This window comes from Molothrus ater, chromosome 9 (assembly GCF_012460135.2).
Source record: "Molothrus ater isolate BHLD 08-10-18 breed brown headed cowbird chromosome 9, BPBGC_Mater_1.1, whole genome shotgun sequence".
Classification (NCBI taxonomy): Eukaryota; Metazoa; Chordata; class Aves; order Passeriformes; family Icteridae; genus Molothrus; species Molothrus ater.
In genome coordinates, this window is record NC_050486.2 from 15,671,804 (window position 1) to 15,698,765 (window position 26,962).

Sequence of the window (26,962 nt, forward strand, 5' to 3'; positions counted from 1 at the left end):
AGCCATGAAGGATTCTGGTGCAGGTATTGGGAGTACGCTCAGTCATTGGCAGGGCATGTATTCATTGTCTGATGTATTGCCTTTGACTTTGTTGCAACATTTTCTATTATCTGGGCATTCCTGGTCTTGGTCTGTACTATTCTGCTTGGATCCTCTGTGAGAAAAGGGGGATGCTGTGAGTGGGCTGGGCCTGATCATTAATGTGTTGCTACAGCTTGGGAATGCAAAGGTGGAAATTGCTTTTACTCTGAGTACTGCTTTCTAGCATAGATCTGTGGATTAAATCTGCTCCATGAAGGTTGAAAGTGACTGAAATGTACATTTGCCCATAATGCTTGCTTATCTTAAATCCTTTCAGGCGTTAGGCATGAGCACTTGACATGTGATGGGTGAGTGTTTGCAGTTGAAATTGTTGCATACAGCAAAGATTGCCTGGACAGGAATTTAAATACATCCGTGCAAAGCTCTGAAGTGCAGCAGCTGGAGGCAGGGAAGTGCAATCCTGCTGTGACCCTGCAGTTCCATAAGCAGTTCCTGTATTTCCCAGGGTGTGGGAGTAACTGTGCAGCACAAAGAGGCAGAACTAGGAATCTGCTTAAGGGGGCAGGTATATTCTGAAGGCCATTTACTACTGGTTGCAGTCTATTAGTTAATATGAAGCATAGCAGGAAAAAATACGGCGTAGCTCTGAGTTTTCAGGCAGCTCTGAGCCCTGTGGTAGCTCCTGCCCGGCCCAGGGGCGGGGCCCGGGGGAGGCACGGCTGCCCTCAGGCTGAGGGCGGGCTCCGGGCGCTCGGCTCAGCCGGGACGGGCCTGAGGGGGCGGCTCAGCAGCCAGCCCAGAGAAGGCAGGACAGGACGATGAAGGGTTGTATTCCCCACACACGAGTGTGGGGAACATCTTCGAGCGTTAATTCAACGGCAGTTCAGATTAAATCCTTGAAATGCTGAAGCCGGCCCTTTCTGGAACGATTGTTTAGCCAGGTGTGAAGTGTCTGCCTCGGGGCAAAATGGCCGCCTAAAATTCCCTGTGCCTCCTAAAAGTAAAGAGTTTCGTTCTAAATGCACTTAGAAGAAAGCTTCATCCTCTAGACTGTCCAAAGAACGAGCTCAGTGAGGGGTAGGTAGGTACAGATTATGGTGTGGTTACACAGCTTGCTAAGGAATGGTGGTAGGAAGGAGACTGTAATGAAGCAGTAGCCAGGAGCAGGGCTGAGTTGTGTCCCCTGTGCCCTCAGGGGAAGCTTGGGAGGGAGAATGCTGAGCCAGGCAGACAGACTCCAGCTGTCCTGACTGCTCCAAGCCAGAGACTGCTCAGAGGCAATTTGTAATGTTCTTTAAAATAAAAAAAAAAAAAAAAAAGGAAGCCTACTGGGCTGCCACCAAGAGACTGTGTCCCCTCCTGACATTAAGATCTTTTCTGAAGTTATCTGTGGGGAAGACATGACCAGCCACTTCAAGGAACAGCAAAATCATGTTTGCGACACAATTTACAAATTACTCTATTTAGACCTTTAATTTGTGATATTAATGACTGCAAAACACTTAGAATGACATTTGTTAAAGGCACATTTCATTTAATGCATAGTGTACCATTCTAAAATATCCTAATTTCCTTACAAAGTGCTTGAGCAGCCACATACAGATAAAGTATAGCAAAATATATTTACAATCTAGGGTTTAAATCTTAATCTGCCTAAAAATATTTTAAAAACTACAGAGATAAAATTAGTGCTTTTTTTCAGCTTAACTGGGTGAACATACCCTGCCCTCTAATTTTTTTAATTTTTTTTATTTTAGTGATTTACTTAGATTAAAAAAAGATTTCTGTACAAGATGTAGTTACAAAAAAGGTATGTTTGAGGATACTTTTGTAAGTATTAAGCACCCTGTGAGATGCTTGTGTATATATATATTTGGGAGCCAAAAAGGACAAGCTGACTGTACCTCAAAAGTATTGGTTTCAGCTAGATACAGGAACATAATTTGTTTCTAGTCAATATAGGACCTGGAAACAAGGAATGCTGAGGAGTTGACTCACTCTTTCCAAGGTGATTTGTAGCAGTGGGGAAGGTGCCTGCCCCCTTCCTGTGGGGGATTGGCCTGATTTAGACCTAGTAATGATTATTTTATTTTTCTTTTTTTCTTAAGCCTCTCCCCTGCCTAACCCTGCAGGTCTGTCCAGCATCTTGATTTTAAACCACCACCTTAGCATTGCATACTCCAGTGGTTTGCGTTTCTTCTTTGAATTAATAAAATTACCAGTTTTTAATTCATTTGAGTGCGATGCTCACTGCCTTAGCCCATGAACAGCAAACTCCTGGCCAGGATGAACCTGTGAGGTTACAGTGCTGAATAGTGCTAGAGGTAAGGACCAGGAGGAAAATTTATTTTCCAAGAGTCAATGTTTGCCCACAGAACAGCAGATGCCAAAAATAGGTCTTAGTTTACAAATACACACAGTGTCTGGTCTAAATTACTTTTCAACTTTTGAGGTACAGCTTTTAGTGTTAAGGGGTTTATAAAATATACACTGTTTTTATCAAAAATATTTATACATTCTATTACAACATATTGCTTTTTACCCTCAGTAACTGCCAATCCAGGGGCTGGAGCTCAGTGGCCTACATGGATACATTTTTTTGTTCACTTGGCCACTACGCAACATCGGTGAAGTGGTACAGTTAAATAACTTGCCTGGAGGTAAGAATACATTACAACTTCCAAATATACATGTTCACAGCATGTATACATTGAAAACGCTTACTTTTCCTAACTGATATGATGATACTGTACAGCAGACAGAGGAGGATGGAGGGGGTTGCATACGGACTGGGAACTTCTCTGCCCCCTCGGGCTGCGGGAAAGGCTCGAGGTGAGTGTGGAAGGGGCTGGGCCTGGGCCTTTCGGCTGCTCCACTCTGGGGTTACACTGAGCAGCGTCCTCCTTACATTCCTCATCCCAACCAGGGCCTTAAGCTATGCTCAAGGAGCTTGAAGGCAAAACTGTTTGGCAAGTGACTTTGGTAAACTCTCCGGAGTTTTCTGGGTTTTTTTCTTTGTAATGGAAGCACTTACACAGTTGTTATCTCAAAGGCAAGGTCTTTAACATTTTTCCTAATAAATACCATAGAAAATTTACAAAACAAGGCATATCTGTTCTCAATAGCATTATTTTAAGAACACAAGATGAAGGTGTATGTAAAAATGTGTAGTTTTAAAGACTGCACAATGTTTAGCAGAAATCATTTGCCTTCTCCGACTAGAACCAGGTTCTGTGTGAGTGTCACCAGTATCCCAACTTACTTCAGTGTGGCTGAGTGGAGATTACCTAGCTCAAAGTCTGCTTTTCCCACGTAAGGCAGATACTTTAAAAAGCGTATTATCTGCTGTGGAAGAGTGAGAGGAACTGTACAGATCCACGTGCGCCCGTGTGCGGGAAGTTCAACACAGCCTGGGTTCACCAACTCAGCTTAGGAACGCCATAGACCTGCTTTCCAGTGCTCAGATAAAAAACAATATACAAAGAGGCCACTCTTCAAAAGAGTGTTAAAACAGTACTTAAAAGGATCTTCATGTGATTTAAAAAAACCCAGAAGCTGCAGGTGGCACAGAAAGCAATTGAAGGGTCAGTATTCTTCAGAGAGAGGCATTCTTGTGAGCCAGTCAGCTGGGGCTTCACAGTGTGCGGAAGTTAACACCAATCAGCAATGTAATCAAAATCTCTGAACATTTCCTGCTCTTCTTCTGAAAGTATCCTTGGTTCCCGAGGTGGAGTGAGGATAGGTGCTTCAGAGGTAAATTCATCATCAAAATTACTGACATCTTCTCTTCCTCTAATGGTAGGGACGAAAGGAGGCTTGACTTTCTTGGCCAGTAAAGCATGCCAATCTATTTGCTGTAAAATAAATCAACTGATGTTTAGTTTCCCATCTCTACTCCTTTGGGTTCTTAAAAATAATACTTGTTTGTACTCACCCTGAAAAAGTGATGCTTTTTCACATCCTCAGCATCTTTCTCTCCAGCCCCAAGACGTCGCTCTGGGTTTCTTCTTAGCAGCTGACAAAACATGCAGAGTTTCAGTGGAGAAATTCAGGGGGAGGGAAAGGAAGGAGGAAGGATGAGTGTTACTGTCTAAGAGCCAACACCAGGATAAGGTGGACAGTAAAGCCATACTGCCTGACCTGTGGGTAATCCTTTCCCCTTGAAGGAATGGACAGACAAAGCTTTTAGCAGTGCTCTTTCAGCCTGCCAGCACAGTTTCAGCAGCAGCTAAGCCAGCACCAGTGCCAGAGCAGACTCATCTGTCTCCCTGCAGAGCTGTGCTGCCATGTCTTGGTACTGGAAGTGATCTGGGGCAAGTCACAGAGTGCAAAATTCCTCTTTGCTGGTGAGGGTGCAGATTTACATAACCCAGTGGTTCTTGCTCAGCTCAGAGAAGAGATTAGTTACCCTGCTGTCTCAGTGCTCAGCTCCCTCAAAGCATTTGATTTACCAGGAGAGGGTTCAAGCTGCTTCATACATTCAGCCAAAGGAAAGGGTTTCCCAGTTACCCCCAGAAGTCTGATGCTCCCCCTTGTGAACTGTACTGCTGTGAGCAGCCCCCTGTTCCAGGTAGGGCCCAGCAGCAGGCTGGGTTGATATTCAGATGCAGCCATCAAAAAATAATGTCTAGTATATTGTGAATGAAGTTCTGTGATGGAAAGAGCATGCAGAGAGCTCCAACTAGTAAATTGCCAGTACAAAGCTCCTAGTACATGTATTGTGGGTGCAGTGTAGCAGCACCCTGTGGCTTGTGGATATTGGCATTTTCATAGCAAAAATACCTTCCCCACGTACAGCCTTAAATCTGTATTCTCTTTCTTTCTCTAGGCAAACACTCTCTCCCTGGGACTAAGCAATTGTTTTAAGTTACCGAATATTCATGCTATTACTTAGATAGTTTTGTCACAGTAGGTACTGTGCTACAGCATAGTGCTGAATTGGGTGCTAAACTGATACATAGCATCAGGCATTTATGTGGAGAGGCTGATTCCAAAGGCTTTGGAACCACCATCAATACTGCCTTTCTATCAATTGTGATAAGGTGCTAACTTAGGTTCAACTGCATTCCTTTGATAAGCAGACACATCTCACTAAGGAATAGCACTAACAATTTACCATAACCAAAATCAGCTGTTCCTTGCCAAGAATGGGACTGCAGATGCCATGTGTACAGTGTTCTCTGCCCCAGATGGAACGAAACCAAAAAGATTTAGAAGTCTTTGAATTAAAATATTCATGTGACAATGCTAATCCACCAAATAAGTCAATGCAGCAGTGTTTGGCTAGGAGAGCTGAACTACTCTAGTTAGGTAAAACTAGGAAACTTAGTTCAGAGAGAAATGGAGCCTTAAGTGTTTTACACTTTAAAAAGAAAAACTTGCTCCTAATAATGTGGAATGGCATAGACTATTTTCATTTAAGGTGACAGGCAGAACATAAATGAAGCAAGTCTGAAATTTAATTGTCAAAAAAACCACGAAGTGCAGGTTCCTAATCTATTTTGTTCCTCACAAAAGTAATTGTTGGAAACAGAACAAGAGGGAGATACTATAATAATTAGTAAAATGTTCTTACCCGTCTCATTATTGAGATGGCTTCTGTAGACAGAAATCGTGGATATCTTACTTCATCATTAACAATGCTGTCAAACACCTCTTCCTCATCATCTCCAGGGAAGGGAGACTATAATGAAAGAGAAAAAAACCCCATTATAAACAGGCTTAAAATCACAATTGAAAACAACATAAACTTAGCTGAATATTTGGAATTAGACACCCCGAAATGAAGTCTTCCTTCCCAGAAACAGATACATGGCTTTCCATAAGGAAGAGAGAAAAGGCAAGCTGGCATTCTCCCATAATACCTACTGAAGGACTGTGTTTTAAAAATGGCTTTTAGAGGTAGAAACACCTAAAACTGGGATCTTCTTTGAACTCAGGGTGGGTGTACATGGAAATTATCTATCAGCTCTTCTTTGGGGTAGCTACCATTCACAAATAGTGTGGGCAAGACAAATTTGTTTTAGTAAAATCTTTAGCATGTTGCAGCTCAAGTGTTTTCAAACTGTTTTGAAGTGGCCTGACAGATGTAGGTGATACTGTACAAGCTTTTTGTCCTTTTTACCTGAAAGGAAGTGAAAGTAATTTGAATGACCATCTTTTTTTGAAAAAGAACAAAATTATGAGTTTTTAGCATGTGCACTATCACTGTGCCACCTGGGAGATACTGTTACAAAATGGACCAGAAGGCAGAGCAGTATATGCAATGGCAAATAAACTTCTCAACAGTGATTTATTTATATCAGCTCATTTACATGGAACTGAGGCTTTATATTTTAGTGTGTTTGGCATAATCTTTCATTGCTATCCAGTTTTCTGTGTTAAAGTTCACTTCCATTCAAGCTAGAAGAGTTAAGAAGTTTATTTTTTCCCTAAAAGCATTTGAAAGCAAGAGACTGATATTGCTGTGCACATCTAGATTTGGTAACAGATGTGTCCTGGAAACCTAGCTCCCCCAAACTGTATGTACAGATGTACTGTACTCTTAGAGACACTACCATTACTGGAATTTGATTTAGGACATAATGATGTAATTAAAAATAGAGTAAAGCAAAAATCTGTTACAACTTGTTGGCTTCTACACTTGCTGATAATTCAAGCTCCAGACATGACTTGCCAACTTCTCCAGTGTTATAGCAGCCAATATCAGGTGAGTGGCTGCTCAGTATTTCACACTTCTTTTTCTTGATGACTCACATTAAGATGCTCACTGTAAAGCTGGGTATGCCTATGCATGCTGTATAATGAATACTGATACTGCGGCAGGTAGGGCATATGAAGTGTTAACAGGCGGGTATCTTGAGGTTTGTAACCTTTGTGAACGTTGCTTTTTATGACTCCACTGTACCTTACTAGAACTTACCTCACCCACCAGCATCTCATAGATAAGAACACCAAGACCCCACCAGTCTACAGCTCTTGTATAGGAGGTTTCTGTCAGCACCTCTGGAGCCAGAAATTCCGGTGTGCCACAGAATGTGCTTGTTCTGTCTCCAAATCCCATTCCTGAAAGTTACAGATGATGAAAAGCAAGCAGTATTTTCTGCCATTCCACAACCTGTTCTTCCAAGCAGAACCTCTCTACAGAGCAACTTCAACCAATACTGTAGATCCAAGGCCTGTGACCTGAAGGCTCAGGCCAATGAGATAAAACATTCCCTCCTTCTTCCTCCCCATGCCTTTGTTTCACATGTGCTTCTATTCAAATTTTTCTATCCCTCACTATATGCAGTGAGCCAGATTAAGGTTCCAGTTACACCTCTGTTACCCAGTTATCTTTGCTTGGAAAGATACAATCTTATGCTCCATTTCTACCTAGTTAGCACAAGAAAATGCAGTACACACTAGTTTAGCCAAACGTGCCCCCCTGGATGCTTCTGCAGTGCAAATTACATATAGTAGAGTAAAACATGGAGTGTAGTGAAAGAATGTGGAGCAAAATAAGCCCTGTGGATTTGCCAGAGGGGCACAGTTTGGGACATCAGCACCACCAGGCCTGATGTCACATGACAAGGGGAGCTACTGCAGAAAACTTGGGAAAACCATTAATTGTAGCAGTCAGTGAGGGAAAGAACTTTTCTTCTCATTTTGTTTTGTCATTTACTGAACTTATTTGTAGCTACAATCACAGGACTTCCCCTGGCACTCCTGTCTGAAGACCTACTGAGTTTACCCAATTCCCTCTTAGGCTACCTTAAAGGAAAATACATGGAAGACAGACTAGAAAAACTGAAATAGGATCTTTGCCCACAGAATGGGTTTTTAGAAAAACACTGTAATAACTACCTCTATTTGGTATTTGCCAGTAGTGAGATGCTTGAAAGTAACTTTCTAGGCTTCCCTTTTGGGACAATCTCTCAATTTTAGCTGTAGTATACTTTACATATCATTTTCCTAAGAATCACACACAGAATCACATTTCCATATACTCAGAGTTGCAACTGTTTTTGAGCTAAAAAAATAGATAGTCTGTTTGTAAAAAAACAAGAACTCGGGATGGATTATAATGGCACTTGATTTTGTTGTGCGGTGTCAAGATGTTTAGAATGAGGAAGCCACCTAATGCTTTTCCTACTCATAAAATGTGCAGTGTGCCTTGTTAACAAGCAGCTATGTGATGAAGTAAGAGTCAGAATAGGTGATGCTCACACTGACAATAAATAAATGAAAAGAACAGGGCAATGCTCACATGCTCCTGATATCTCCCTACTAAGGAACTTCCTATCTTCATATTTGTACAATCAGAGGAGTATTTTTTTCCTTCAAATGACACATGGTAAATAGACCAAGCTATGCACATCTGGCAGTCCAAAACTCTCAAGGAACGGTCAAGAGTAGGACAGACTATGGAATTCCCCTAGAAAGAAAATTTAAGGGCTATTACCTTCTTTGCAAAGACCAAAGTCAGCAATTTTCACAAAGCCTTCTGTGTCCAGCAATAAGTTATCCAACTTCAAATCTCTAAATGAACATTTGAGAACAAAATTGCATCATTGATGTGTTTCTTTAGTACTGTTCAGAACAGCTGAAATTCATCTGCTGGAAATGACTACTTACCTGTACACTATTTTGTGCTCATGTAAATACTGAAGTCCAAGAACCACACACGCAGCATAAAATCTGTTGAAAAAGTTAGTTTAAATTTCAATGGAATTTCGTCTTGCTTTTCAGAATGTGAAGTCCATTATTATTGATTTTTTTATGAGCCATCCTTTGAAGATTACCAATTGTTTTTTTGGGTACAGATTAGTTTTACAAGGCTAGAGTTTTAAAGCCAGATGGCAAGAACACTTAAACTTGCAGCTTTCAAACTGTGGCATGTTTGCTTGGGCTGGAGGATAAATTTTCTGTAGTGTTCACTGCTATAGCATTGAAGGTTTTCTAAATGAGCTTATTCTTTCCTTTTTTAGCTTTGTCTACTATTTTAACTCTTCATTCGCATTTTTATTGTGATCCTAAAAAAAGTATTATAAAAACTAAATACTTGCGTATAGATTTTCAGTGTAGAATTCAGTGTAGATTCAGGCACATTAAATCTGCATGTCATCTTCTAACAACAAAATCAGTTAGAATCTCAACCCTCAAGCAGCATTTACTGAAGTGGCATAATGTGGTGGCACGTGGTGATAAAGCCCTTAGTTCTTATCCACTGAGCAAAGCGCCCTTCCCTTAATGCCACAGGAAGGGAGGGATACTCACACTGCTCTGGGCTCAGAGAAGACATCAGTGTGAATGTGCATCATCAGGTCCCCACCAGCAGCATATTCCATTACAAAGCACACGTGATCTTTGGTTTGGAAACAAGCAAAAAGGTTCACCAAGAAGGGATGTCTTACACTATTCACAGTTTCAAATATTCGCTTTTCACACATCAAGCTGCAAACAAAATCAGGAATAATATAAAGCTTAGTGCTGAACAACAGTTTTTCAATTCTCAGAAAATATTGGTATTTTATACTTTATGGGTTTTGCTCTATTCCTCAGGATAAGATAAGAACTTTTTTTGTTTTGTTCAAGAGAGAGATTTTAATATCAGGATTTCATGAATTTTTATCAGGATTTCATGAATTTATATTTAGCTTTCCCAAATGAAAAGAGGAAACCTAGCAGTCCATGAAAATTGTGCCGACAATTTTCCTTCCAAATACTTGGATTGCATTAATTATGCACTGCAATCATGTGACATTCATTTCAATCCATTTTTATTTTAATTATTTACAAGATGGAAAGTGGAAATCCAGTGACAGTATTACAGATATCTATCTATAGTAATTCCTGGTTATTCCTCTTAAAACCAATTGTTTATGTAGGTTTTTGTTAATACAGCTATCCTTCTTCCTGCAAATGAACACAGTCACTCTTAAGCAACTGTAAAAACACCTTCTTGCACTAAAACCAAACAATTTTGTAATGGCTCTTTCACGCCCAAGCAATTAAAAAACCCAAAAAAAGCAGAATCTAAGTTTTGGGTCAAAAAGACCGAAAAACACCCAACAGTATACGAAGGGAAAATATGATGGACAGAGCATGACAGTATGTTAGAGGTTCAGAAATAGCAACACAGGTTCTGCCAGTAAAGCAAACAGTCACTGTTATCCCAAATGTGATGTAAGTAATTGGAAGTAATTAGAATAAATACTTGCAAGAGAACCTGAAAATCAAAAACAGGATCAGCTTAAGTCAGATCTGTGGTTCAGGCATAAGAAGGGCACTACAACAAAGCAGGGGTTACTCTGCTCCCTGCTTGCCCCAGAACAAGCATACACATCTACAGCAGCCAGCTACACAGGGAGATGACAGCTGAATTTGCTCTTCCACTCAATTCAGCAGCTCCCTGGCAGAGCATACAACTGGTTTATGGAATCCATATGTTTATACTGTACAAACTGACCTGTCCACTTCATCACGAGCCACAATATCTCCTTTCTTTAAGGCTTTAATAGCAAACATCTCATTTGTGTTTTTGTATTCTGCCAACAGCACCTAAAACAGAGGAGATAACTTTAAGAGCTATATCTACTTTTTGATAAAGCCTTGACACTTGAAACAGCCTTTTGACATTTACCTTTCCAAAATGTCCTCTGCCCAGTACAGCGCAGCATCTGAAATCCTTCAGACTGAACTGGAATCTTTGTTGTGATCTATGTAAATAAAAATTGGTCACAAAGTTTCTAGTTTGTTAGCTTTAAGAAATATTATTCAGATCAAAATAGGAAAACCACTGCTTTTTTACCTTCTATCTTCAGACTCTCTGGTGTTGGTGTATTTCATGTCTGAATGGGGACATCAGACTCACAGATTATTTCAGGCTGGAGTTTTGGAACAATACTATTTCTGCCATTTTCAAAATCAAAAGTTGCTACTTCATCCTGTGAAGAACAAGAAACCTGAAAATTTAAAACTGATTGTGAAGGCAAATGAATGCAGAAATTTTACTAAAAGCACATGAAATTCTTAATACACCCATTGCCTAGGCTAAAATGACAAATTTCCAGATGATACAGCTAAGTAAGATTTTAGCAGACTGATAAAACCTACTGCTCCAGTAATTTTGCTCTCTCTTAATAAAACCATTTTATCCTGAATACGCTAATAGTTTTGGAGCTCTGGCTTTTTTCTGTGGTGGAACTAATTACATGGAGTGTTAAACACACCAACCACAGAAACAGTCTGCCACCAAGAGCAATCGGAGCATTCTACTGACACAATTCTGTGTGTGGAAGTTAAGGGAGCATGTGCTGATTTGTAAAGGCAGAAATCCATCATAAAGATGCCAATACTACAATACCATGTTAAACTGTATAACCCAAGATTCTTAAAAATTACTTGCCTGAGAAGGCACATCAGGCGCCTTTATCTCAGAGGAAGATTCACATATTTCCGCAAGGGACGATGCACGGGGTGGAGCAGGTGGAGGCTCAGGCTCAAGTTCAAAGTCCAATTTGGCTACAGGAGAGTCACTGGCAAGAAAATAAATAACTCCTCAGTGTATAGCAAAGACTATTTTAACACCTGTAGATTTCTCCTAAACCAAACATTGTGTGTCTGATCTAGCTACAGAATAGTTCTCCACAACTAAAAGAAGGAAAGGTGTGCAGCCTTTCAGGATAACCAGACTGTGCACACATTCTGTACATGAGGACAGAAGCCTCTCAGTGCTCCCTCCTGCGCTCAGGGGTACGGCAGAGCTGCAGAGGTGACCTACCTGGCTGGCAGGGTCAGTTCAGCAAGCTGGGCATCCACCACTTGGCCTGTGGCAGGCACTGCTGCTTGGGGGCTGAAGGTGCCAGAGTGATTCACTGTAGGAATAGCTCTTCTCACAAGCCTTCCCCAAGTGGCAATATTAATATTCATCTGAGGAGCTCGGAGAAATGTTTTCCCTATAGATATTGTGAAAAAAGAAAACAGAATGCAAGTAATTTCCTAACTCATTACCAAAACCAATAATTAAAAAATCTCATATGAATTAATTTATAGTTTATGAAAAACAAACAAAATTTGTAATTTTCCTTTGCAATTTCTAATTCATCACAATTAAATGCTAATGCATAATAAGGAATTCTAATACAAAAGATTTCTAAATGCAATGCCAAATCCTTCATTATCAACAGTATTATCTGCAGGCAAACATTAGACCTCTGTATAAAAAATTTCACAGATCTATACAAGTTTTAAGCTTTACATGTTTATATGAAAGAATCACCTTGCTGTTTTGAAAAAATTTTCTTCTGCCTCTGGAGTTTTGGTCTTCTTTCAATAACCGGATTAAAAAACGTAACCTGCAGTTCAAATAATGTGTGTTATAGTTCAAGTTTCAGAACAAAATGCATTCTTAAAAGTTCAAGGAAAACTTGTTAAACTATTCTGCCATGTAATACTTTCGAGTATGTTCAAGTGCTTCAAAGAAACATTCTTACCTCTGCAAACAGAGTGCCCTGGGGTTCGAGATAGAGACACATGCCATGCCGTTGGTTATCCAGGAAATCTTCCAACCTCAGAAACTTTACTGCACACAAAGATCTCCAGTCACGCCAATAAACTGAGATTTCTAATTCACGTGACTATGACAGGAAACACAGACACAGGAAATCACTTATTAGTAATTGTTCTGCAAGAGTTACCACGGTACAACTGTAAGATCAAGGAACTCAAGGATCAAGATGCAGAGCTGTTATTTTAAAAGGCTGGCAGAGCTAACCAGGCAGACTGAAGCTCTGATGATCACAGCATTTCACTTCAGTTCAGATGAGATCTCCATTGTACAAATAAAAGCACAGATGTAAAATTTTCCCTGAGAGTAGAAGCAGAGAGCCACAGTAACCAGACTTTTAGGGTCAGTCTAACAACACTGCTTGTTCAAGATGTTTTAGCTCAAGCTCTGACAACAAAACTTAACTTATGCTTAGAAACCTCAGTTTTGGTAGTTTCCATATTTTTTACAAGTACCAACTTCATTTGATGCCTGCAAACATTTTCGTACCTGGATATCCATGATGATGCAAAACCTTGTAGACTATCTCTAGAAACGCATGCACCTTTTGTAATATGGTTGTAAAGAGGGACCAAAAACTTTAAACTACCAGGAACTACTGCTCTATCTTGCTGATGTGATTTACATATTCTTAGAGTGTCTTATATGTGTGTTACAAAAACCTGTCCCAAAAGTGAAGAATCCTGCAATACATGTGAATCCTGCAATGTAACAGCACCATCGCATGTTACTACTTCAACTCCATCATACATCATTTTACTGTCTACCATAGCTATGACAGGTTTTAAAAGAAGTAGAAGTCAAGAAGCACCAGATTAAAGAATAACAGGGCTTGGATTGTGCATTTCAAGCACAGAAATATTCACAGAATATTCTGAGTTGGAAGGGACCTGCATGGATCATCAAGTCCTGCTCTTAAGTGAATGACCCATATGGGGATTGAAACCACACCTTGGTGTCACTGGGACCAAGCTCTGACCTTCTGAGCCAGTCTCAGGATACGTGGCCAGGAACAGCAGAAGCAAAGTCCTTTTCTGGCACCAAAACCTAAGTTCTTAAATAGAGCCCATAACATATATGAGGCTGGCAGGAGCAGCTACTACGCTGAGTAGTTCAAGTCTTAATCTGAAAATAATTGAGGCGTCAGGGCTCCACAGCTCCTTTTTTTTTTTTTTTTTTCTGCACTACTCCTGACTGTAACCTGAATTTCTCTACTTGCAAGTCTAAAATTGCTTCCTTCCTAGAGGAGGGAATCTGGACTGGGGCTTGGCAGGGAAAAAGCAAAAAAACAGGAAAGTGGCTGTTATTTTTTCTCATGTGAGAAGCATGTATTGGAGTAAACATGTACTGGAGATAATTTAAGCTCCTAAAATATAGTTTAATTTTCAGAAAAAAAATAAACCTCATACCTTAAAATACTAGGACTATCAGTTACCTAAAAAAATACTTGGTTAAATCTATATAACATAAATTCTACTTCAAAAGTAGCAACTCAATACTTTTGAGTTGAGCCCTCTAAGTAACATTTAAAGTTATAAGAACGAACAAGTAATGAATTTATTATTCCTGAAGAACTGACCAGCTTTACATGAGAACACTTCTATAAAAACACTAAAAATTCTATGATGTAGTTTTACCAAAACGTCCAAACTGATCTGATATCACACTTTACTGATAAATAATTAAAAGCTGATGATCCAAATAAAAAAGTAAGCACCATCTCTCCCATCTCCCATCTTTGAAAAGCCACTAAGGGTTAGATCTTGACAAAAATATTACATCAGTTTGTAGGTCAGAAAAGTTAAGATTTCTAGAATGCTGGCCCAGCACAACAGCTTAAGCCCAGGGAACTCTTTCTAGTAAAGATGGGAATGCTACACTTATGGAATTTGAATAAAATGACAGCAACAGGGGAAAAAAGCAACATGAAATTAATACAAGAATCAAGTACAGCTGTTGAGGAAATCAGGCCACATTTTTACCCTGTCTAGTTCCAGTGTAAATTTCTGATCCCATGACTGATTGGAAATCGGTTTCCAGCTAGTTTGACCAACCACGGTGTTATCCAGCTTCAGTACAGCACAGACTTCATCTGTAAGTAAAGTACACAAACTCAGCTTAAAACTTTAAGAGGATTTTCCACAAACAAAAAAAAATCTCCAGTAAGTTTCCCTTAGAAATGTAATCTCATATTTAATTGGTTCTTATGGGCATAATAGTGTGGTTGTGCTTTTGTTAACAGCTTAACAAGTAAAGAAATATTTAAAGTTTAAAGCTTTGAATCAATTTAATATTTTAAATTACAGGACATATCATGCCCATGAAAATTTAAATAAAAGATAATGCATAAAAATAAGAAAAGTAAGGGTATACTGAACTGGACAAGTCATCAGTTTTCAGAAGGTTTCTACCACTCCCACTTTTACTTTTACTGGGTCTACTTATGAAAGATGATCTGGCTTCATTTGGACTCCAACCAGGCAATGTAATTGATGTGGCTTTTGATCGACCAGGGACATTTTCCAATATATCTTGGCAGCCCATGAGCCTCACTTCCAGGGTACCTAGAAGAAGATGGACAATGATTTATGAAAGTTTTCTGCTCTTAAGTAAGCCAAGTGAATGACTAATGACTGATTGATGGCAATAGCTCACATTCTGACTCCCACAGGGTATAACAGAAAGATCAGATGAAATCAAAAGACAAATCTAGGACACACATATATATTGAAAATAAAAGCATTAAAAGTCAACTATGTGGGACTCAACCTTCTAGAAAAGAGCAACAGTTCACCAAGATAACATAAAATAAGTTTTTGTTGTGTTCCAGAAGTCTTTTTGTTTTCTTCACTTGGGAACCTAACTGAGTTGGGTTTGAATTGTAAACAACATCATTTTTTAAGACTGACAAATTTCAAGTTTCTTATTAAAGCAATGAATCTTCCAGATGGAGCAATAACAATTTTAATGAGTTTTATATAACTAGTTAATACTGGATAAAATTAACAAACTATTGAGACTACAGATTTGTGTAAGAAATCACACACCAGAAATCACATGTGCCTGGTGCATGCTAAAGTCAAAATTGTATCAGTATGTAATTTAAAATCATTCAATTGTTCCAATTTGACTGAATTTGGATTTATAAAAGCTGAGACGCTACTCTTCAACAAGCTATTCTTCCAAATCTTCTGCATCTTTAACCAAATGAGGTATAAGGCTGCTGTTCAAATTGAAGAGTTTCCTCCAGTAGCACAAAAACATCTGAATACCACAGATGGTTACAAGAATGGTAGGCTGGCTTCATCCTGTACAAGATAACATCTATGAAACTGTGACAGCACTGACTGACAAAATCAACTACTAGAAGTGGTGAAATTAGCCAGTTCATAATCAGTGTCAGTTAGAAATGCAGCTCTGAAATGCAGTCTTCTTTTGACAGCAAATGTACTTAACCATGACACTTAAAAAGTACTCTTTTGTAACAGAAACTTAAGTCAGACTTAACCTAAAAATGATCTGGCAACATCATAGCCCACAGAACAGACAGCAAGAAACCAGTCTAAGAAGAAATCCCAACCTGTAGGAAGCTAACAGCCGTAAGTGACAGCTAAGCATTAGGCTATGAAGACAAAGAGATGCTATTGGCTTCCGAAACAGGTTAAAAGGTAAAAGAATACTCCATTCCCAAACTCTGTTTAGAAAAAAAAAAGATATTAATAAGCAGAAAAGCTATACTCTTGTATAAGGAATGGATGCAAATCAGAAAGTCATGTTGATGCACTTAAAGATGTATGACAGTAGCATTGCTCTATTTCTCACAAAGCATTAGAGGCAAAACACAGAGACACTTCATTTAAATCCAGCTCAATACAAAAGCTCTTTGTGTAGGCAATATGAAAGTGAAACTATTAAGAACTTCACAAGCATGTAGCTTTGTCAATTTCTATTAAAAAAATTTCATATGTATCAGTAAAGCATGTTTAAAGAGAAATTATAGCCACTATAAAGTATCTGACTCTTCATTATCTGTTACAGGAAGCAGAAAAAAAAGCAAGTTGTTTTAAACCCAAGGCATGATACTTCCTGCCTGCAGTCACTGATCATTTCAGTTTTCATTTGATGGAAAAAGTTCTTCTTACCACACAACTTTACAAGGACTCTCAGCTGAGAGACTCTCAGCAAGTTTCTCTTGCTTCACAATGCAAGAGAAATAGACTTGCTCACTATTATTATTATTATTATTATTATTATTATTATTATTATTCTTGTAGCTCAGCCAAAAAATTCCTCTTTCTGTTTCAAAATATAACCCCACAGTACTTCAAAATTAAATTCTGTTTAATTTCTACATGTATATCCTGAGTAACATTTGAATTCCAGGTATTTTTTTTTTCTTATAAACTTACTATGTTAGTAATAGGCTTAATAGTTACATGCCAAATGTGTTAGGAAACAAAACATAAAGTCAAACCTATCTGTCCTAGGAATTCTAGACCACTGGCTAAAAAAATTTAGAACAGCAACATACCCCCAAGTAGTCAGAAGCATGTTTTTCTTTAAGAATGCTGTGAGGCAAATGTTCAAGACATTTGTTAAAATATCGTTCTCTGTTGAAACCTTACTTTCATTGAAGGACAATTCCAGGTGAACCCAAACTATGAGATTTTCCTAAGTCACATTTATATATAAATGTGGTTCTTCACAGTAGGCCAAGTCTCTTTAAAAAAATCACTCCAATCTTATTTGCAAGGAAAACAGTTGGTACCAAGAAACAAGAGTCTCCCCCATGGTTTCATCTATGTTTGTTAGGATCTCCTTCTTTGGATTACAAATATAATGCATGATTTGGTAGTATAAATCTCACCTTCCAGAAATCCATTGAGGTCCAGTGAGTAAAATAGGAACTGGGAGAAAAGCTGGTGCCTATCTCCAGCTCTGTCACCTACTTGTTGTTTGATCAGGGCAACTCACTGAACCCTTCTGCAACTTAGCTTCCCTATCTGTAAAATGGGTATAATGATACTTATACACCTTGATGACAAGTACATGATAATCTCAAGATTAAAGGCATTTGGTAAATGCTAGCAATATCATTCCATAGGGAGCTATTTAATGCCAGAGCATCACATTTTCAATAACATTATAAAAAGGTAAACAAATAAATCAAAGAAACTTATCTGCATTTTTTGCAGTGTATAGACACTGGGAAATTCTAAATGCCTTTGTCTAGGAAAAGAACAACAATTACATATGTCCAGTAAGAAATATAGTTGGCATTAAAAGCTTGTTTTAAATCATTAATTAAGATCAAAAAGGAAAACCAAAAAAGCTCTTTAAATCATACCTGTTAAAGCTGCTGGTTTGGACAGTGTACTGTACTGGTTTTGAGTAGATATTACACTCTGACGAGGACTTAATGTGGGTGAGGAGACTAATGAAAGCTCTTCTATAATAATACTGCTTTTGGGATGGTTTTTAGGAAGTTCATTCAATCTCTGTTCCAGTGAATACTTCAAGAGGTCCAGCTTCTGGCTTGATTCATTAAATCTTGCTTGTGCCTTTTTAAAACAAAAAGAATTAGAAATAGTTCAATTTTTTCCCCTTAAATAAACTTCAAAACAAAGTATCAGAAATTGTAATGACAAATTACTTCTGAAAGTGCCTTTCTGTCGGTAACTTTCCCAGATCCAAGTAATTTCATCACATTTTTTGCACCTTCTGCTACAGCGTACTCTATCCTAAAATGATGCCGCAATTCTTCCATTCGGAGTTCAAGAGGGCTTATCACAGGTTTTGCTGCAAAGAGATATAAACAAACAACCTTCATTGAAGATAACAACCAGGTTTAATTTCTTTAGTATCAACCCCTCCTCCATATAAACAGAGGGGAGAAGAAAAAGGAAAAAAACAGGAGAGATGCATATTTGGTAGTCCAAAGAGAAACTTGAAGTATGTAATAAAAGTAAAACTGATATTTCAAGCATCTACATTTGAATGAAGAAATAATTGATCAGAGCCTCAATTCAATAAAGAGCTCCTACTTCCTGAAGAGCTATAATTGCTAGAAGATGTGAAAAAAAGAAAATGTCTTCAGGGGAGTTAGGGGACAAAACTGAAATATCCCAAATATTCAACTGGCAAGGAAGTTTTGGGACTTCAACACTTCTGAACTACACTATGAGCATTTATCTTTTATACTGCTCTGCAGCCAAGTAGATCCCTGATCAGTTTCTGATAATCGCCCTGGCTTACTTGAAATCCCATGGAATCTGGCTTCTGCCAGCACAGAGAGATGTGAGAGATTCCATACACTGCCTTTGCCAAATGGCCTGGGTTAACCATTTTAATGTCCAAAATCTCAGAGTGCTTAGATATCCTAATCAGAACACTTCCTGAATATATTCCTTTCTGCTTAAAGCACTAAGAGTAGTAGGAACACAAAAAGGCATTTGAAAGCCCTTTCTAGCATGAATTTCTTTTCCTTTTAAACAAATTGTATCTATAATCCATGTGCTAAAATGGGGTGTTAAAAAGTGGTATGGAAAAACAAACACAGAAACCAAACACCTCACACACCACAAAACAAAACATGAACACACATTTTTCCTTACAGGCCCTGTACAAGCATTGTCACACAATGTCAATATTCAGAATTGCACACAAATAAAGTTCAAGATGTAGAGATATACCCATATGCCTGTAAGTTTCTAGTACACTCATGCTATTAGAGTTCAAGAGTAATTTTTTTTATTATTATTTGAAGATTTTCAATGAAATTAAAGTCTAAAAATACTTCTGAAATGCAGCATGAGTATTTCAAGCCAGGTCACTTAAATAACACCTTTTTTTGTTGCTTTAAAGGTAGTTGTTTAGCACTCAATCTAGCCTAAATACCTATAAAATCAGGAAAAATTCTCCTCCATCTGTCCCCTACCACTAGAAATAATAAGGTCAGTCTATTAAAGTATGTATAACAAGCAGCCTTTGTACTGGCATCAGATTTTTTTTTAGCATCATAATATAAAGATTATATGCTATAAAAAAATCACGAATTATTAAGACAAAAGAAAGCATGCATGAAATGAGAAGGTAGACCACAAAGCAAAAATGGACAGCATAAAGTATAGAAAGGATGATAGAGATGGTATTTCTCTTCATTATGATGAAGGTATTTTCCTTCACATTCCTTCAGGGGTTTTTGGCCCCCCAAGATACACAAAGTTTTGCCTAGCCTCTGATTATTTTTGGTTCATGCAAGCTTTATCAAATGTTCCTAAAATAACTTTTTGGCAAGCCTGTGTGCATATGGGTATATATCTATATGACATTCTGACATTAATGATTCGTATTTCCTTTCTACACCATCACCATTATCAAAAGCCAATTCATTGGTCTGGACTGCCTGAAGAATCTGCATCCTTATAACTTCTATTTTTGTCTTGCTGTCCTGAAGCATCTGCTGAGCTGTGGCAAGAAGTTTTCGATCCTGTTAAAACAAACAGACAAGTTGAAATCAGAAACATCTTTATGGAACAAGACATACTGAAAGTTTCAAACCACACATACTTAGGAACAAGAACTAAATCTATGCATTTCATTTAACATAGATTAGACAAACTAACCACATAAAGATATTAGTGAAAATTAAGTTAGGACAGAGGCATTGGTTGATTAAAGACTGTAAGCCACTCCCAGGGAAACTGTATGTGTTTCAAGGTGAGTGAAGGAGGCATGATCTAGAAACATTACATATGTAGATTAATATTTTGTAATCTGATACTAAAGAAAGGAAAAGATAAGTGCAAAATATCTCCAAAACTATGTAGAATGTCTCCAGTTTACTTTGAGTATGGTAAAAACTCTTGTAATAGACAAATTTGCTAGACTAAGCACATATAAAAGTAATTGTACTATTTAACCTGAGTTGATTTTCAATACTGAAATTAGGAATATAATGTTGCTTACACAGCTCATTAAGTTTGCAGTACATCTTTTTGAACAAATGAAAGCTGAAAATTTTTTGCATTAATAAATATGTAACAAACAAGGGCTACTTCATTAGCTATTTCATCAGCAATCTAAATACAGTACAGCACTTTTTAATCTAAATAAACTAAGATAACCAAGCTTCATTTTCAAAAGCAGTATCACAAGAAGCTGTTTAGAAGATAACATTCCTAAAGATGAACTTTCATAAACTTCCATGGCTCCACGTGGCTCTGTCTCTATGTTCTGGCAATTACCAGACAGCTTAAAGGTGATCTGACTTGCAGTACGAACAACAACAAAAACAAGGTATAAGAAAATTAAAGGAAATTTAAGGCAGTGTATTTGTCCTGTCCATGCAGTACCAATCAATCACAGTAATTAACAGCAGGCAGGGCAGATGTGTAGCACCCTTACAACCCAAAGGGTATTTTGGTTCGCTCATTTTGTAGCCACTCTATAGCCTCATTAATAAGTTACTTTCCCATAGACATGGTTTATAATTGTATTCTTAATTTTATAATGAAGTTATCAACTACTTAAGAAGTTAAAGAAAGTAAATTCTTCCCTTGCCATAACCAAGAGAAAGAACTGCAGTGAAGCTCAGGTCCCAGAGCTGGAAATACTGGCACCATGAAGCATACTGTAAAAAAGCATGCTGAGAAATTGACCTTCATGGAGCTCCTCTATGACCTCTCCCCTTGACTTGCTACTAACTCAGATATTTTAATGCTGCCTTTTGTTCTGCAGGGTAGATATACCAAAATCTACACATAGAAAGACTTTGGTTTCGTGGAAAGAAATTGTGCCCCCTCTGCATACCGTAGTTTCAGAACTCTCGATTTGAAGTTTTAGTATTAATCAACATTACAGGGAGATACCACAGATTTAGTATTTTAAGATTCCATGTTTCTTATCCCATTAATGATCACACTGACTTTCCTAAATCAATACTTTCTCGAATACAGGTGTGAAATTCTGGAATAATCACTGACTTTAGCAGAGTATAGGATTTAAGTAACAGATTACAAGTCACTCTAAAATCCTGTACTAAACCTTATCCATGCATCATTCTGATGTATAAATATGCTGGAAGTGTTTCTTTGTCTGTATCTTCACTTTTATCTTATTTTTGATCATGCTGCTCTTGATTATCCCTCATAGTCTCTTACTGGAATGGATTTGCTTGCTCAGGAGCAGCATTAGCCCTTCAGTGTGCAGAGCAGAGGCAATCCAGCGTTACAGAGATATCCTTAGGTTTTAAAGAGAGAGAAGATCACATCTTCTGAATCAAAATGTATGTGTAATGCTCAGCAGCTCTCTTAGTGTTGGAGGTTGAATACAAAGTATTTCAATGCATCTTCTGAGTACAGAAGAACTGACAGTGCCTGTAAAACTGATCTGCAAAGCTGTCATGGGATCTCAGAGAACCTACACACATCCAAGGAAAGACGATCGTTATCTCAGAAATGTTCAAGTCCAAATAGGTTGAGCTGAATGTTACTGAAGCAAGTAAAGTACAAAGGGAAAAGCTTCCCATGAGATGATGGGTTTATTAACAGACTGCTTTTTCATTTTTAGAAAACAGATTATAACCTCCCTCCATTAAATTTAGGTCTCAAAATAATACAACAGATTTGAAATTAGATCATATAGTACACTTGCAGAAAGGTCACAAATGAGTTTGTGTTTAAAGATGGTCCGATGACTACTTTTTAAAGAACTACTGGATTACTGGGATTGGATTCAAACTGGGGATTTTCTGCCCCTTTTGCCCACCCCATCCAGATGGTTGGATTCTTTTAAGCTCTGCTTTTTAAAACATAGTCAGCATGCTCAAGGCTACAGTTCAAACTTGCCAAATAACTCACTACTGAGCAGGAAAAAAAAAAAAAAAGAGAGAATGAATACCCACCATTTCCATCCTGTTTGCTGAAGTGGCTGGCAATGCTTTTGTGCTTTGCAGCTTGCTCTCTCCAGCCCAGATACTATATACTCCCAATGTGGTAGGCTCATTTAAGCATTTACCAATTGCAAATACAAGATTCAATCAGAGATTTTAATTACATACCTCAATCTAAAGCAAACCAGAATTTATCTTCTCTACCTAGTCTGATCAAAGCTTGCTAACAATGTCTAATATTACAGCCTGAGTGTTTAGTTAAGTTTTTCAGCCTGTTATAAGGTTACTTACCAAGTGTTTATTAGAAACCTAATTTGTGTATGTCTTTTGATCCATTTGGGTTAGCTAATTATTAGTTCTAAGTGTACCTGATGTTAAGTACATGGCCCCAGAGAATGTAGACTCCAAGGGTTTCTAGGAGCTGAGGGACTGTGGTGGATGGACAGCATTCCCATGACCTTAGTCATAATGTGCACTCCAGCTATTTCTTCTATTTGCCCCCAGCTAGTATGTTACAGGTCACTTTCAGATAAGGCTGCCTGGGACAGAAGGAACTTGATGGCACCTCTGGTCCATCGAGTCTAAACTCATTTTCTGTGAGAAAGCAGCGCTCCCTGCTATTTGTTCAAGGTATAAGGAAGTCATACAGTAGAGACACACAAAGTGATCTACCTCTCCACCAACACCTAGCCCAAATTCAGTCAAAAACATGAAGTTCCTTTCCAACAATTTCTAGTTAAAATCAGTTGTAAGGGGTAGCAATGTAATTCCCAGATTCCTTCTCTTCTAGCCAAACACTTCCTTTTAGTAAGTTGACTGACCCAGATAGGTGCCGGCTCAGCCAAGATCTTAAAACATTTTGATTCTCCTTACTACTGTCTGGACACAAAAACATCTAACCAAGCTACTACACACTATTTGTTAGATCTACTCTTGTGTTTCCCCTTAGTCTGGAAATTAATCTCCTTAATGATTTAATAAAGGTAAACAACAGTTCATGAGTAATGAATGAAAGGTGAAATGAATGAAAAAAAAAATTATTTCTTCTACCCCAACAACTGAGAGAATATCTTCTCTGTGGATCCTTCCCTCCCTTTTTTCTTATTTGAGAACTATGACTGCCTTCCACCTCCTTGGAAAAATTCTGGTGCTATCAAGAGAGAGTGAGTGCAAGTACTTAAAATTCAGATATAATAGTAAGTGTGGCTTTATTTTTAATTTCACTTTATTCTATCAGTTGCTACCTCTAGATTACCACACTTCCCTAAAAAAGAATTTATTTTCAATGAGTATTTTATGTGTATCAATGCAGGTTATGACATCTCTATCAGAATACTACACACATTCTATTGAAGCATTTGGCACAGATCTTTTTGCTGCTAACTACAACTAGATGACAAGTTCAGAATATACTTGGCAATATTGCCTTTGTTGTAATTATCATGCACGTTACAATGTTAAACTAATGGATCTTTTTTTTTCAGTGGAGCTAGGAAAAACACCAGCCACCAGTCAGTCCTACCAAGCTTTGCTGCTAAGTGAATCCCACGTGGTCAAAGATTACTAGATGTACTAAATTTAGTAAGCCGGATTTATTATTTAGGTTGAACTGTATCTGCACAAACTGATAACACAATCACTTCAGTGGGTATCAAACCACAACAAAAAATGGTAAATTGTAGCAGATTTGATGGAACTGTTTAACAAAAATATAGCCCGAACTAAAATACTGAAGCTGCATACTGTTTATACATTGTACAGTCACACTACAGCAATGTGAAAACCCACATTCATTTCATGATCTTTAAGCATTCCAAAGCCTTACCTTTGAAGAGCCATTTGAGTACATCTGTATCATATTTTCTGCTCCCTGTTTTACCTTCAGTTCTATATCCAACTGCTTCTTTAAGGCCATCAATCTGTTGTTTGTAGAAAACCGAGGATCACTATTTGGAGTATCAGGAGTGCTAGGACAATCTGTGAATTAAAGATAAGGTATAAGCACGCAGAAAAAAAAAAAAAACCAGGAAGAAAACACCCAAACCACCCCCCCAAAACCCACCTTACACTCTATTCTATGAAGTTAAAGATTGAACAGAGCTTGAACATCATACTTGAGAATTAAGTGACCCTCCTGTCCAGGGCTACTTTGCAACAGGACTGCAAATGCGCCTTACCATGAAAAGACTCCCGAGAGCCCTGTGACTCCTACACATGTCCTAATTCACATGAATCACTTCCGGCACTGGGCAAACAGGCAGGTTTGCAGCTAAGCCTATTTTTATTTCAAAGGAGATTTAATTCTTCTTGAATGTCTTGAGTCAATTAAAAAATGCAGTTTTCCATTAAGCTTTCTTATATCCCCAATTTGAAATCAAAGTGTTTTAACAACAGACTTGGATAATAGTATTAGATACTAATGAGCACTGTCTGAATACAGCTCTTGAGTAGATCCTCATCCATTTTAGTGTGAATACTGCAGACACTGTTTATGTCAAAATTAAGAACAGATAAAAATAAGCCGCCTTCTTATTCTAAAGCTGAATGTATTCTGCTCTGCAGTCATAATAGAAATCTGGGATAACTGGATACATAGTCACATAGGTTACTGAACAACTGACTGATCTATGGGAAGGAGAAAGCTTTTTCACTCGACAGTATTACTGTGTTTGGGTCTCCCTCTTGTTGGATTTATTTCATGGAATGCAAGTTAGTTTTATCAATTAAATTATAAAGTCAAGCTCCTTAACTTTTCCTAACCAGTCTATTGTATAACTTCCTATTTCAGCTTCTGCAACATGAACAGTTAGTAAACTGAAACTAAGTGGTCACTGGACTATTTCCAACACATCTGTCCTTATAGCTAACTATCCTCCCGAGCAGTCCCAATGACTTCCAACCTTTTGGTAAAAGAGGTTGGTAAAACAAATTATTTCCACCATAATAATTAAAAAAAAAATTATTTCTTCTACCCCAACAACTGAGAGAATATCTTCCTGTGGACAAACAGTTCTGGTTTCCTTGAAGACAGTATTTACTGAATATGAGCCATAGAATCTTTTTTCCAGTTGTAATAATCTTCCTTGTATTAAAACTAGGATGAGGAATTCCAAAATTCTCAATTACCAGAAAACAGAGGCAGTTCACTAGTAACTTACAAATTTTTACTTATGAGGTATCAAGGGGAGATATTTTATCTGCCATTTCATACTTTTTCTGTAAAAGTTTCTGATAACTACTTCTGGAGATTTAACACATTTTGTTTCCAAGTTTGCTGGGTAATTTCCTCCTAAATGCAATCTTTGTCGAGGCTACATACAGATTTCAAGTAAGGAGTTTTAATTTCCTCTGCTGCTAATTCACTCCTCACTTCAAGCCACTTACAAGTCTCTTACTGCATCCTCACTACTTAAAGGTAGCACAGAAAATACCAGATGTTAAAAAAAAAAAAATCTGCATTACTCCTCAGCTGTTTTGTCATTGATCCTCTCCTCAATGTTTTGGCTTGGTTCCTCTGTGGAAGAGCACTTGAACAGCTTTACCTAAAATCTGTTATTAATAAAATAAAGATTAACAAAATGCTTTCCTATCACTTATGTCTTCAGTTTCAACTAATCCTCATCTAATAATCTATTCAAAATGAGAACAAACATGAACTTGAAAGTCACAGTGTCAGGTCTCCTTGTAAAGTAGATTCATCATATAAATGAATATTTACCAACTTTAGATATATGATGCAAGCCTCTCCCACTTAAAGATCCCAGTCCTCTGATGATCCCTGTGAAGGCTGTGGGGCTCCTGAAGTCTGTTTTCACAGCTTTTAAGGATGTACACAAGCTGCCTTTCTTTGCATTAAAACAACACACAAGTTGCAAGTTAAGGACTAATTAGAGATACCATGTTTCAGGCTGCCCAGGCAGCTATCATTATCTGCCTTTGCATGTCTCTGCTGTGAAGGTGTAACCACACCACTTACCTGGGTCATCTCAAGAGTTGGTCTGTACTTGTGGGTGTAACCTACCCTCTACTACTTTGTTAAAATTGTTGTACTATGTGCTTTGTTAGTAACTAATAGCAAAGGAAACTTTTCTGCAATAGGGACTAATTGCTAGGAAGAAGTAATTTTTTGCCTTTAGGCATAATGGCTGCTCACTAAACTCCCAAATATGGAACAACATGCTTCTTAACATATTATGTTTATAAAAAAACCTAAAACAATAGTTTTTCAGAGATGCTTTCCAAGGGACTCCTACCATCCCCCAACCAATCTCCCCATTACTACTCAGTAAGCAGCTCAAGGCAGCTTCTTACAGAATTCAGATTAATTTTTAAATCAGCCAGACAAACCGGTTCTATTGCAGAAAGCATTGACAGTCTCAGCAGCAACACTACAAGCTACATCTGTATTAGCTGTTTCCTTTTCTCTTTGTTCTGGAAGGTTGTAATGACTTTCCATGGCTAGTTATCTCAGATTTATT

At 38.0% G+C, this 26,962-nt stretch overlaps 1 protein-coding gene across 1 annotated transcript in view; it reads right to left on the reverse strand.

The window, feature by feature from the left end:
- Positions 1-1,488: 1,488 nt before the first annotated feature.
- The window catches only part of PKN2 (protein kinase N2), a 55,075-nt gene continuing 29,601 nt past the window's right edge, over positions 1,489-26,962 (reverse strand). Inside the window, 21 exon segments of the mRNA XM_036387408.2 lie at positions 1,489-3,896; positions 3,977-4,057; positions 5,618-5,725; positions 6,965-7,107; positions 8,486-8,562; positions 8,659-8,721; positions 9,301-9,477; positions 10,493-10,584; positions 10,667-10,742; positions 10,835-10,886; positions 10,889-10,970; positions 11,432-11,561; positions 11,807-11,981; positions 12,305-12,380; positions 12,519-12,662; positions 14,575-14,684; positions 14,971-15,156; positions 17,940-18,153; positions 18,246-18,391; positions 19,964-20,081; positions 24,310-24,461. Of these exon segments, the coding sequence (XP_036243301.1) occupies positions 3,693-3,896; positions 3,977-4,057; positions 5,618-5,725; positions 6,965-7,107; positions 8,486-8,562; positions 8,659-8,721; positions 9,301-9,477; positions 10,493-10,584; positions 10,667-10,742; positions 10,835-10,886; positions 10,889-10,970; positions 11,432-11,561; positions 11,807-11,981; positions 12,305-12,380; positions 12,519-12,662; positions 14,575-14,684; positions 14,971-15,156; positions 17,940-18,153; positions 18,246-18,391; positions 19,964-20,081; positions 24,310-24,461 (2,606 nt within the window). The 3' untranslated portion in view covers positions 1,489-3,692.